Source organism: Ursus arctos, unplaced genomic scaffold (assembly GCF_023065955.2).
Source record: "Ursus arctos isolate Adak ecotype North America unplaced genomic scaffold, UrsArc2.0 scaffold_30, whole genome shotgun sequence".
Classification (NCBI taxonomy): Eukaryota; Metazoa; Chordata; class Mammalia; order Carnivora; family Ursidae; genus Ursus; species Ursus arctos.
Genome location: NW_026622986.1, coordinates 13373621 through 13387522, shown reverse-complemented (window position 1 = coordinate 13387522; position 13902 = coordinate 13373621). Strand labels below are relative to the sequence as shown.

General features: G+C 36.4%; 1 protein-coding gene across 1 annotated transcript in view; it reads right to left on the bottom strand.

Annotated features, from left to right (window-relative positions):
• Window positions 1–13902, bottom strand: part of LOC125280907 (ankyrin repeat domain-containing protein 26-like) — a 414415-nt gene that overhangs the window by 234130 nt on the left and 166383 nt on the right. The window contains exons 48-51 of the mRNA XM_057304708.1: window positions 12938–13151; window positions 8951–8984; window positions 8469–8610; window positions 2384–2597 (exon numbers count right to left, since the gene is read on the bottom strand). Of these exons, the coding sequence (XP_057160691.1) occupies window positions 2384–2597; window positions 8469–8610; window positions 8951–8984; window positions 12938–13151 (604 nt within the window). The remainder of the gene's footprint in view (window positions 1–2383; window positions 2598–8468; window positions 8611–8950; window positions 8985–12937; window positions 13152–13902) is intronic.

Sequence of the window (13902 nt, the reverse complement as noted above, 5' to 3'; positions counted from 1 at the left end):
GAGTATTTCTTGCCTTAGCCTGTACCGACACTACAGTGTTTTATTTCCTTAAAAAGTAATCACTGCTAGAATTCCTTCAGAGGGAAATAATTTACAGATTTTCCCTTCCTTCATCCTGATCCATTTCACTTAAAGGGCTGTCGTCATTCACTTGTAGTGGACAATAAGTCGGGGAGTCAAACTTCTCAAAGCGGGGTGTAATCAGAGATTCTTCTGATGTCCATTTTTCATTTTCATCTTTCCTTGCTTCCTTTATACTCAAACGAAGATCACTACTTTAAAAACTCCAGTTAAAGTAGCCATTAAAAAGCCATTTTTAAAAAAGATTTTATTTATTTATTTATTTATTTGAGAGAGAGAGAGAGAGAGAGAGAGAGAGAGCATGAGCAGAAGCAGGGGGAACGGCAGGCAGAGGGAGAAGCAGACTCCCCACCGAGCACAGAGCCTGACTTGGGGCTCAGTCCCAGGACCCTGAGATCATGACCTGAGCTGAAGGCAGACACTTAATCTTAGACTGAGCTACCCAGGTGCCCCAAGCTAATGTTTTCTAATAATGTTACCATAACGAATAAAAAAAAACAATTTTTTGTAAAATCCTGTTACCCGTCTCAATTCATTTATTTTTTTAAAGATTTATTTATTTATTTATTTGACAGAGAGAGAGAGAGAGACAGCCAGCGAGAGAGGGAACACAAGCAGGGGGAGTGGGAGAGGAAGAAACAGGCTCCCAGTGGAGGAGCCTGATGGGGGGCTTGATCCCTGAATGCTGGGATCACGCCCTAAGCCGAAGGCAGACGCTTAACGACTGAGCCACCCAGGCGCCCCGAAATTTCTATGTTCTTAATTTTTTCCTTTCTAGGGCTCATGGTTTTAATTTCTCACTTCAATCTCTTCCAAAAGATACACAGAGTTGAAAAGAAGCCATGAGAAAGCATTATGCAGTTTAGTAGTAAGCTTTAGTCAATAACTCTGGTAGATATTGTAGGGAAAGAAATTTTGAAATTATTCAAGAAAGTTAGAATTGAAAATTATCGTTTTTTCCCACATAGTCATAATTACTCTTCCATTAGAATAATTTAGTTACTAATTAAAAAGAGAAATTGCTGTTTATAAATTCACTAGAAGTAGATTTCTACTTCACAAAACATCACAGGTACCTCTAAAAATAATTTGCAGTGTAAGACAGCATCTGCTGATGTCATTTGCACAACATACCCCTGCAGATTACTGTGATCCAGGACTAGGCTAGGGAGTCTAATATCTGTTGCCCCATACATTTTATGTTTCTTCTTCTGCAATACTCTCAGTTGACCTTGTTGATTATTATTCATTTTATTTTTTTAAAGATTTTATTTATTTGACACAGAGAGAGAGAGCACAAGCAGGTGGAGTGGCAGGCAGAGGGACAGAGAAAAGCAGGCTCCCCGCCGAGCAGAGATCTGGACATGGGGCTCGATCCCAGGACCCTGGGATCATGAACTGAGCCGAAGGTAGACACTTAACCAACTGAGCCACCCAGGAACCCCTATTGTCCACTTTATAAATCATTTGAAAACCCCTTCTAGACCAACACAGGATCCATATTAATTAAGTAAACAATAAAGAGTAATATGTGCTTGCAGCACAGACTTTTGAATTAATTTTACCTACATATAAGAGAGATGTTGAGCAACTTGAGCAGTAATCATTTTCCATGTTACTTTTTAATCGCTGCGTATGTTTAAAACTGAATAAATTTTTAAACATTTTTCTGTCTTGAGAAAAATGGCCATGTTATACTCTGTTCACGGGCATACGAATTAATATAAACTTCCCTGAGAACAATTTAAAAATAGGATCGAAGACATTCTTTAAAAATTTTTATACTTTAAGTAACCAATACTATATTGAAGAATGTATTCCAAGTACGTTAACCAGAAATGTAGAAACAGATTTATATAAGAGACATTCCTTACAGCTTTAATTAAAGTATAGAAAAACGAAAACCGACCAAAATTCAATTTGTTAAATAATGAGGTTTCCATATGATGGACTTCTATATGGTCATTAAAATTATGATTTGGAATATACATTAAATTATTTGTAGAAGTATTCACCGTTAAGAACTTGCTGTATTATTCAGAAGAATCCCATACTTCACAATACTAAAGACATTTTCTTCCCTATAAAATCCTAGAAGGTAAGTTAGCAACTACAAAACTTCTCCTACATATCTGTAGTATAAAAGTCAATAGCTCAAGGGGTGCCTGTCTGGCTCAGTCGGTAGAGCATGCAACTCTTGATCTCATGGCTGTGAGTTCAAGCCCCACACTGGGTGTGGAGCCTATTTAAAATAATAAAAAAATAAAAGTTCAAATACTTCCTTGAAACCAAGACGTCATACCTCAAACTGCAGCGTTCTTGTTCCCATTCCACTTTTTGCTGCTCCAACTGCAATTTAATTTCTTTTGTTTGTGATAGCTCCTTTTGTAGACCATTAACCGAATCTTCCAATTCTTTATTTTTTCTTGTAAGTTGCTCACAGTGATCATTTTTAAGTTCTAATAATCTTTCAAATGAACAAACCGCATTCCGAATTTTTAATAAATTAACAGAATCTACATCAGAGAAAAAACAGAAACAGAATATATAGGGCGCCTGGATGGCTCAATTGGTTAAACATCCAAGTCAGGTTTCGGCTGAGGTCATAATCTCAGAGTCCTGGGATTGAGCCCCGCATGGGGTTCTTCACTCAGCACGCAGTCTGCTTGAGATTCTTTCCACACCCCCTCCCTCCCCCTCTGTTCTTCTCTCACCCCCCTCCCCCCGCTCATGCTCTCTCTGAAATAAATTACTTAAATCTTAAAAAAAAAGAAAAAAAATATGAGTACTTTTTGCATATAAAGGACTGTGTGCTTTCACATTCACTCATTCATACATTAAACAAATATATATTGAATGAGTTCAATATAAAAGATATTATACGGGCACCTGGGTGGCTCAGTCGGTTAAGCATCTGCCTTCAGCTCAGGTCATGATCTCAGGTTCCTGGGATCAAGCCCTGCATTGGGCTTCCTACTCAGCGGGGAGTCTGCTTCTCCCTTCTCCTCTGCCTCTGCCCCTCCCCCAGCTTGTGCACTCTCCCTCTCTCAAATAAAAAAATCTTAAAAAACAAAAAGATATTATACTAAGCTCTGCAGATTAAACAGATAAGATCCCTGGCTCTTATTTAGCTTCACGTCTAGTGAAAGGGAAAGACAAATAAAACGACAATTACAAATTCAGATAGTTCCTATAAGGAAACGGAGTTCTAGGATCACATAACATAACGTGATCTACCCTGGGAAGGGAAGATTCCCCGAGGAAGAGAGAACTATTCTGAGAAATGAAGGAGGAGCAGGAAGCAAGTGAGCAAAGGAGGAAGAAGAGCATTCAAGACAGCCTACAGCATGTGCCAAAGTTCCATTGCAATCTGCTTCTGGCCAAGATGGAGTAACAGGTACTGATTTACCTTCCTACCTGAAACAAGCCAAACACAAAAAGATAAAATACATTTTCAAATTATTTTCAAGACAAAAGACTTCAGTCAATGAAGGACAATGATCCCTGAAAACAAAAGAAGTTAGCCTAACACATACCCGAACTCACTGCCTTGGGAGAATTTCCACCGACCATGACACAGGTGAAAAAACTGAGATAGACTCCACCAGATTCCCTGAGTTGAGATGACGAAACTGAGAATCCGGTGAAACCAAGGCAGATAGAGATCAGAGGTCAAAACACCGGCGAGAAGAAAGCAGAACAAAGAAAGAACTCTAGAGATCTGCAGAGGGCTCCGCTGGTGCTCACACAGCACCAGGGATAGTATCGATTCCCATTAGCCATGCTGGGAAAACTCATAACCTGTAGCACAATGAATACAGTAGTAGGTCTTGCCTCAGCGGTGGGGAACAATGAGCTCTAGGCTGAGCACTACTCTGGATTCACCTAACAATTCCTAAGAATAGGACTGGAAAGGGTCAAACTGTTTGTAATCAACTTAGCTATATCTCAAAAGAAAGCATAAAAAGGTAAGTAGAGGCATAGAAGCTATTTTTAAAAAACCAAATACAACTTACAGAGATGTAAATTATGTCAGACATGAAAAATACACTGGATAGGAATAAACACATATTAGACATCACAAAATAAAAGACTGCAATTGACCTCAGAAAACTGTGAGAAAACTTCAAGTGGCTAATCTACAATTCCTCAAAGAGGCAGAGGAAAGGAACCAGAAAAAAATATTTGAACAAAAAATGTCTGGGGCACCTCGGTGGCTTAGTCGGTGGGTGTCTGTCTGCCTTCAGCTCAGGTCATGATCTCAGGGTCCTGGGATCAAGCCCCGTATCGGACTCCCTACTTAGTGGCAAATCTCCGTCTCTTTCTGCCCCTCCCCCTGCTTGTGCATTTTCTCTCTCTCAAATAAATGAATAAAATCTTAAAAAAAAAAAGAAAAATGACCAAAACCTTTCTAAACTTAATGAAAACTATACTCCCACAGATCCAGAAGGATCTGACTAGGAGAGAAGAAATGGAAGTTAACTATTATAATTTTCTTAAACTGCATATGATGTGGTAAAACATTACTTGAAGGTGGATTGTGATGCTTAAATCATATACTTTAAACCCTAATCACTAAAATAGCAAAACTAAAGAGTTATAGTGAGTAAGCAAAATACATACACACACACACACACACACGTAAATAAAACTAAATCATAGAAATTACTTGATTAATCTAAAAGAAAGTAGAAAAAGAAGAGAATGGGAACAAACAGCAGAAAGGACAAATGGAAGTCAAACAACATGCCCACAGATTCAATTCAACTACATTAACAATCACATGAAATGAAAATGGTCTAAAAGCCCCAATTAAGAGGCAGATTCTCAAAATGGATAAAAAAGGAAGACCTAGGGGCACCTGGGTGGCTCAGTCCTAAGCATCTGCCTTCGGCTCAGGGCGTGATCCCGGAGTCCTGGGATCGAGCCCCGCATCAGGCTCCTCTGCTGGGAGCCTGCTTCTTCCTCTCCCACTCCCCCTGCCTGTATTCCCTCTCTTGCTGGCTGTCTCTCTCTCTCTCTCAAATAAATAAATAAATAAATAAATAAATAAATAAAGTCTTAAAAAAAAAAAAAAGGAAGACCTAATTATATGCCACCTATAACAAAAAATGCACTTTAACACAAATTTGTTAAAAGGCCAGAAATATGATAGACCACACTAACACTTGACAAAAGAAGGCTGAGCCTAAGTGGCTATATTAATACCAGACAAAATAGGTAGCAAAGCAAAAAACATTAGCAGCAATAAATAAGGTCATTTTATAATGATTAAAGGGTCAACTGAAAGAAGCATAACAAACCTAAATGTTTACACGTCTATTAATAGGTTCAAAATACATAAAGCAAAAATCGACAGAATTGCAGAGAAACAGGCAAATTCACAATTATACTCTGAGATTTCAACAGGCAGAAAATCAGCAAGAATGTAGACTTGAACACCACCATTCTTCTCAAGTTTCCATAGAACATTTAACAAAAGAGACTATATTTTGGGTCACAAAATAAATTGTAATGAGAGGGGTAAGTCAAAAGGACTAAGTCATAAAAGTGCGTTCTGTAACCACAGAGAAATCAAATTAGAAATCAAGAATAAAAATAGCTCTGGAAAATACTTGAAAATTTGCAAACTAATTAATACATATCTAAATAATCCCTGGGTCAGAGTGCCTGGGTGCCTCAGTTGATTAAGCATCTGACTTCAGCTCAGGTCATGATCTCAGGGTCCTGGGATCAAGCCCCACATTGGGCTCCCTGCTCAGAGGGGAGTCTTCTCCCCACCCCCCCGCCAAGCTCATGCTGTCTCTCTCTCTCTCAAATAAATAAAATCCTTAAATAACCTCTGGCTCAAAGAAGTAATGAAAAAAGAAATTAGAAAGTATTCTGAACTGAATGAAAAGGAACACAAAACATATTAGAATTTCTGGAATCCTGCTATAGCAGCACTCATATGAACATTTATAACACTGAATGTATGTATTAAAAAAGAAGAATAGTCTCATATTGATGACCTTTGGCTCCACCTTAAGAAATCAGTAAAATAGTAGTCAAAAACAAGTCTGATAACTTTTGGTTATGTAGAAAATCTGACAGAATTTTTTAAAAAGCTTCTAGAACTAGTAAATGAACTCATCAAGTTTGGAGGATATAGAATCATTATAAAAAATCAACTGTATTTCTATTCATTAGGAATAAACAATCAAAATTTAAAATTTAAAATTTAAATTAAAAATTAATTTTAATTATTAATTAAAAATTAAAACTGCATTGAAAAATAAAAAATAATCACAGGTAATATCATAAAAGATAGAAAGAACTAGACGTAAAAAACTATAAACTATTACCAAGAAAATTTAAGAAGACTTATATAAATGGAGAGATATACTCTGTTCAGGGTTGAAAAATTCAGTATTGTTAAAATTAATCTGTAGATTCAACATAATCCAAACCTGATTTTCAGAAGACCACCAGAGTTTTTTCTCTTAGAAAATGACAAGTGGATTCTACAATGCATGTGGATAAAATAAATAAATGAAATTCATGTGGAAACACAAAGGACCTAGAATAGCAAAAGAGCCCTGAGAGAGAACAAAACTGGAGGACTAACCCTAACCACCTGATTTCAAAAATTATTATAAACTGGTAGTAATTAAAACAGCATGATATTGGTGTAATGAAGGCTAAAGAGATCAATGGGACAGAGAAGAGTCCGTAAATAAACCCACACATATATGGTCAACTGATCCTGACGAAGATGCAAATGGCATGAAGTAAAGACAATACAGCCTTTTCAACAAACGGTGCTAGGACAACTGGATATCCATACGCAAAAAGAATGAACCTGGATCCATACTCTGCATCATAAATAAAAAAGAATACAAAATGGGGGCGCCTGGGTGGCTCAGTCAGTTAAGCGTCTGCCTTCAGCTCAGGTCATGATCCCAGGGTCCTGGGATCGAGTCCCATGTCCAGATCTCCATGCAGTGGGGAGCCTGCTTCTCCCTCACCCTCAGTCTGCTGTTCCCCCTGCTTGTCCTCTCTCTCTGTCAAGTAAATAAATAAAATCTTTAAAAAAAAAAAAGAATACAAAATGGATCACAGATCTAAACGTTAAGACCTAAAACTATGAAGCTTTGCTTTTAAACTACAAAACTTCTAAAAGAAAGCATGAGAGAAATCCTCTGACCTTGTGCTAGGCAAAGATTTCTTAGATAGGAACACCGAAGGCAAGAATCCATAAAAGAACAAATGCATAAACTGGACTTCACCAAAAAAGAAAACTGCTCTTCAAAAGACACTGTTGAGAGAATGAAAAGTCACAGGCTGGGAGAAAATCTTTGCCAAAAAATAGGTGATAAACTATATCTGGAATAAACAAAGAATTCTCAAAACTCAACAAATCAGAAAACAACCTAATTTTTAAAATGACAAAGAATTTGGACAGTTCAAAGAAAATACACAGATGGCAAATAAGCACATAAAAATATGCTCAACATTATCTTATTAGGGCAATGCATACTAAAACCGTAATGATATATATACTGCATGCCCACCAGAATGGCTAAGATTTAAAAAACTGACAATATTAAGTGTTCATGAATATACAGGGAGAAATTAGAACTCCCATACACTGCTGGTGGGAATGGAAAATGGTGCAACTACTTTAGAAAGCAATTTGGTAGTTTCGTAATAAGGGGATATAACGAAACATGAGACTTACGGGTCATAGATATATTAACTGCCTGAATCACGGTTATGGTTTCACAGGAGTATACATATGTCAAAACTATCAAATTATACACTTCATATACATGCAGTTACCTAACTAAATCTATGGGGGTGGGGAGGAAGCTCTATTATAGGAAAAATCATCCAAACTAGTGGCTGAGACACAGATGGAAAGGAGGATATGAAACAGTACAAGATGAAGCTGAGGACCGTGGTGTTTCACGCTAGAGCAATGAGAAGTAAAAGCTAAGCTTTAAGCAAGGGGGTAACATGACGAAATATAAATTTTTAAAAATATATGATTATGGTTGCAGCGTAGACCAAGATTCTGGGAGGTGGAATGACAGGGAAAACCGTCCTGAGGTTATTTCAGTATCCTAGGAGAAAAATACTGGTAACCTGACCTTGGGTGAAGGCATAGAAGAGAAGCAGAGTCAACAAACACATCGGTGTGCCATTTTCATGACGAAAAGTATAGTGGAAATTATAGCTCTTTGGCTGAGAGTACTCAGCAGTTCTCTGTCTTCATGAAAAACATATTTGTGAGATGAGTAGCTCTATAACAGATCAGTGTTGTGTGGTACAGCACTAGACAAGATGTGCACATATTACTACAGTAATATACATATAAAGGCTTTATATTTATACCACGGTCCTACCTTTACAATCCATGCCAAGTTGTTCAATTAGCAACATGCAACTCCTAAAATCAAAGCAAGGCAACTTGCAATCCTCTGAAGCTGTTCCAGATAATGGAGTTAAGTCATCAAGGTCATCCGTAAAATTAATTTGCTTTTTGATCTACAAATAAATAATAATTTCAAAATGTCCCCCAAATATTTATAAAATATACTAAGTGTAGAGAGATGATAAATACCCATCTTCTTATAAAAGCAAAAACATAGGTACTTTTTTAAAGAACTGATTTTTCTCAAAACAACCTTTATCAATAACTAGTGTTTCTGAATAACATTTTCACAACAAATAGAAATTCCTCTATTTTGTCACTATACCTTCTCTAAAGTAATTTTTTACCATGGAATAATATTTCTGATAAATATTATTTATCAAAATAATACAATAAAGTAAAAATTAAAAAATTAATAAATGAAATAAAATTATATATATATATATATTTTACCTCTTTCTTTTCCTTAGATGTTTTCTTTGCAGGTCTGAAAAAAAAAAAAAACCAATTCTTTTCAGGCAAACATTAAATACTTAAAATACAAAGAATATCTAAATCATATCTAAACATATTATTAATAATATTAACAAAACATTAAGATCAAATTGACAAAGAGCAAGGGAAAATCATAATGTTACTTACATTATTTGATACAAAGAAATATACCACACTTTTTTGTTAGCATTTTCAATAAAAACAAGCTTTTACTGGCTCTAAAACCTATTTGCAGGGTTCAAACTAAATTCTTATATGAAAGAAACCCTTTCTTAATAATCATGATAGTAGTGTTTTGAGGATTTACTGTGCAGCTACTATGCATTATTATGAACACTTCACTACGTCTCTAGGTATTTTAAGCCTCACAACAATCTTATAAACGTAGGTAATTATATTAGGTATTTTACACAGGAAGAAAAGGAGGCACAGAAATAAGGAACTTCCCCAAGCCCATACAGCTGGTCAGGAGTAGACCCAGAATTCAAATCCAGGATATCTGCCTTCAAAGCATGTGTTTTACAATATGTGGTGAGAGTAATATTTAAGTGTTTCTAAGTAATATGATAGCAAATGAATCTATTATTATTCCATTCCTACCTCTAAGTATAAATAACAATTTCTGAATCTTACACATTTTTTTTAAATAAAAAGACGTCATACTAGGCCATATTTAAAATCTACTTTCAATAAACTAAAGATTTGCTTCTTCTAAAGAAGTTCATCAATGGGCATTCATTTATTCATTCAAATGTTTATTCACGAACACACACTTACTGAGCACACAATATGTGTCAATGACACTGTTGGTACAGGAACCACGGCTTTTGTAATTTGGAATTTTATCCAAAAGTAATAATCTATGATAGATTAATAGTTTATTTTGCAATTGTAAATAAATAAAAGCTTTCCCCTTTCCCCAGATCTAAACAAACATTAACTTAATATAAACAGATACTTCAAAGTCCCTAACAAAATCATAGCTATTCATGATACTGTCAAAGGCACCGAATATCTGAAATCATCAAGGAATGATTAGTTCTATTCAGAATGGCCTAAGTGTTTGCATATTTACTATTATATATATTTTTTAAATCTATGAATGATAATATCTGCACATTCGATTACATGAGAATACTTCACTGTGGAACCAGTTCTGAATAAACAACTTCTTGCCCCAAAACTACATGAATAGGAGTACTAAGGACAATTACTATAATCTTTAAAAGATAATGTAATACAATCAATAAGCTTTCTAACATTTGGAAATGTCAACAAAATTAAATTAAATAACCATGTCTATCTCTATTGGATCATTTCCAGCAGCATATAAACATACTCTAAAAGCTCCCATCTTAAAATGAAAAAAGAAAGAAAATCCCCATGAATTCCACATTCTTTTTCAGTTATCATCCATTTCTCTGTTACCTTTCCCCGTAAAAATTCTCTAAGGAGTGTTTATACTTATTCATTACAGTCCAGCTTCCATGGTGACTACTAACTGCTCCTTGTCAAAGTCACTTGTCCTCATCTTAACCTATCAAGCAGTGTGTCTGATATACTTGAGTATTTCTTGCCTTAGCCTGTACCGACACTACAGTGTTTTATTTCCTTAAAAAGTAATCACTGCTAGAATTCCTTCAGAGGGAAATAATTTACAGATTTTCCCTTCCTTCATCCTGATCCATTTCACTTAAAGGGCTGTCGTCATTCACTTGTAGTGGACAATAAGTCGGGGAGTCAAACTTCTCAAAGCGGGGTGTAATCAGAGATTCTTCTGATGTCCATTTTTCATTTTCATCTTTCCTTGCTTCCTTTATACTCAAACGAAGATCACTACTTTAAAAACTCCAGTTAAAGTAGCCATTAAAAAGCCATTTTTAAAAAAGATTTTATTTATTTATTTATTTATTTATTTGAGAGAGAGAGAGAGAGAGAGAGAGCATGAGCAGAAGCAGGGGGAACGGCAGGCAGAGGGAGAAGCAGACTCCCCACCGAGCACAGAGCCTGACTTGGGGCTCAGTCCCAGGACCCTGAGATCATGACCTGAGCTGAAGGCAGACACTTAATCTTAGACTGAGCTACCCAGGTGCCCCAAGCTAATGTTTTCTAATAATGTTACCATAACGAATAAAAAAAAACAATTTTTTGTAAAATCCTGTTACCCGTCTCAATTCATTTATTTTTTTAAAGATTTATTTATTTATTTATTTGACAGAGAGAGAGAGAGAGACAGCCAGCGAGAGAGGGAACACAAGCAGGGGGAGTGGGAGAGGAAGAAACAGGCTCCCAGTGGAGGAGCCTGATGGGGGGCTTGATCCCTGAATGCTGGGATCACGCCCTAAGCCGAAGGCAGACGCTTAACGACTGAGCCACCCAGGCGCCCCGAAATTTCTATGTTCTTAATTTTTTCCTTTCTAGGGCTCATGGTTTTAATTTCTCACTTCAATCTCTTCCAAAAGATACACAGAGTTGAAAAGAAGCCATGAGAAAGCATTATGCAGTTTAGTAGTAAGCTTTAGTCAATAATAACTCTGGTAGATATTGTAGGGAAAGAAATTTTGAAATTATTCAAGAAAGTTAGAATTGAAAATTATCGTTTCCCGCATAGTCATAATTACTCTTCCATTAGAATAATTTAGTTACTAATTAAAAAGAGAAATTGCTGTTTATAAATTCACTAGAAGTAGATTTCTACTTCACAAAACATCACAGGTACCTCTAAAAATAATTTGCAGTGTAAGACAGCATCTGCTGATGTCATTTGCACAACATACCCCTGCAGATTACTGTGATCCAGGACTAGGCTAGGGAGTCTAATATCTGTTGCCCCATACATTTTATGTTTCTTCTTCTGCAATACTCTCAGTTGACCTTGTTGATTATTATTCATTTTATTTTTTTAAAGATTTTATTTATTTGACACAGAGAGAGAGAGCACAAGCAGGTGGAGTGGCAGGCAGAGGGACAGAGAAAAGCAGGCTCCCCGCCGAGCAGAGATCTGGACATGGGGCTCGATCCCAGGACCCTGGGATCATGAACTGAGCCGAAGGTAGACGCTTAACCAACTGAGCCACCCAGGAACCCCTATTGTCCACTTTATAAATCATTTGAAAACCCCTTCTAGACCAACACAGGATCCATATTAATTAAGTAAACAATAAAGAGTAATATGTGCTTGCAGCACAGACTTTTGAATTAATTTTACCTACATATAAGAGAGATGTTGAGCAACTTGAGCAGTAATCATTTTCCATGTTACTTTTTAATCGCTGCGTATGTTTAAAACTGAATAAATTTTTAAACATTTTTCTGTCTTGAGAAAAATGGCCATGTTATACTCTGTTCACGGGCATACGAATTAATATAAACTTCCCTGAGAACAATTTAAAAATAGGATCGAAGACATTCTTTAAAAATTTTTATACTTTAAGTAACCAATACTATATTGAAGAATGTATTCCAAGTACGTTAACCAGAAATGTAGAAACAGATTTATATAAGAGACATTCCTTACAGCTTTAATTAAAGTATAGAAAAACGAAAACCGACCAAAATTCAATTTGTTAAATAATGAGGTTTCCATATGATGGACTTCTATATGGTCATTAAAATTATGATTTGGAATATACATTAAATTATTTGTAGAAGTATTCACCGTTAAGAACTTGCTGTATTATTCAGAAGAATCCCATACTTCACAATACTAAAGACATTTTCTTCCCTATAAAATCCTAGAAGGTAAGTTAGCAACTACAAAACTTCTCCTACATATCTGTAGTATAAAAGTCAATAGCTCAAGGGGTGCCTGTCTGGCTCAGTCGGTAGAGCATGCAACTCTTGATCTCATGGCTGTGAGTTCAAGCCCCACACTGGGTGTGGAGCCTATTTAAAATAATAAAAAAATAAAAGTTCAAATACTTCCTTGAAACCAAGACGTCATACCTCAAACTGCAGCGTTCTTGTTCCCATTCCACTTTTTGCTGCTCCAACTGCAATTTAATTTCTTTTGTTTGTGATAGCTCCTTTTGTAGACCATTAACCGAATCTTCCAATTCTTTATTTTTTCTTGTAAGTTGCTCACAGTGATCATTTTTAAGTTCTAATAATCTTTCAAATGAACAAACTGCATTCCGAATTTTTAATAAATTAACAGAATCTACATCAGAGAAAAAACAGAAACAGAATATATAGGGCGCCTGGATGGCTCAATTGGTTAAACATCCGAGTCAGGTTTCGGCTGAGGTCATAATCTCAGAGTCCTGGGATTGAGCCCCGCATGGGGTTCTTCACTCAGCACGCAGTCTGCTTGAGATTCTTTCCACGTCCCCTCCCTCCCCCTCTGTTCTTCTCTCACCCCCCTCCCCCCGCTCATGCTCTCTCTGAAATAAATTACTTAAATCTTAAAAAAAAAGAAAAAAAATATGAGTACTTTTTGCATATAAAGGACTGTGTGCTTTCACATTCACTCATTCATACATTAAACAAATATATATTGAATGAGTTCAATATAAAAGATATTATATGGGCACCTGGGTGGCTCAGTCGGTTAAGCATCTGCCTTCAGCTCAGGTCATGATCTCAGGTTCCTGGGATCAAGCCCTGCATTGGGCTTCCTACTCAGCGGGGAGTCTGCTTCTCCCTTCTCCTCTGCCTCTGCCCCTCCCCCAGCTTGTGCACTCTCCCTCTCTCAAATAAAAAAATCTTAAAAAACAAAAAGATATTATACTAAGCTCTGCAGATTAAACAGATAAGATCCCTGGCTCTTATTTAGCTTCACGTCTAGTGAAAGGGAAAGACAAATAAAACGACAATTACAAATTCAGATAGTTCCTATAAGGAAACGGAGTTCTAGGATCACATAACATAACGTGATCTACCCTGGGAAGGGAAGATTCCCCGAGGAAGAG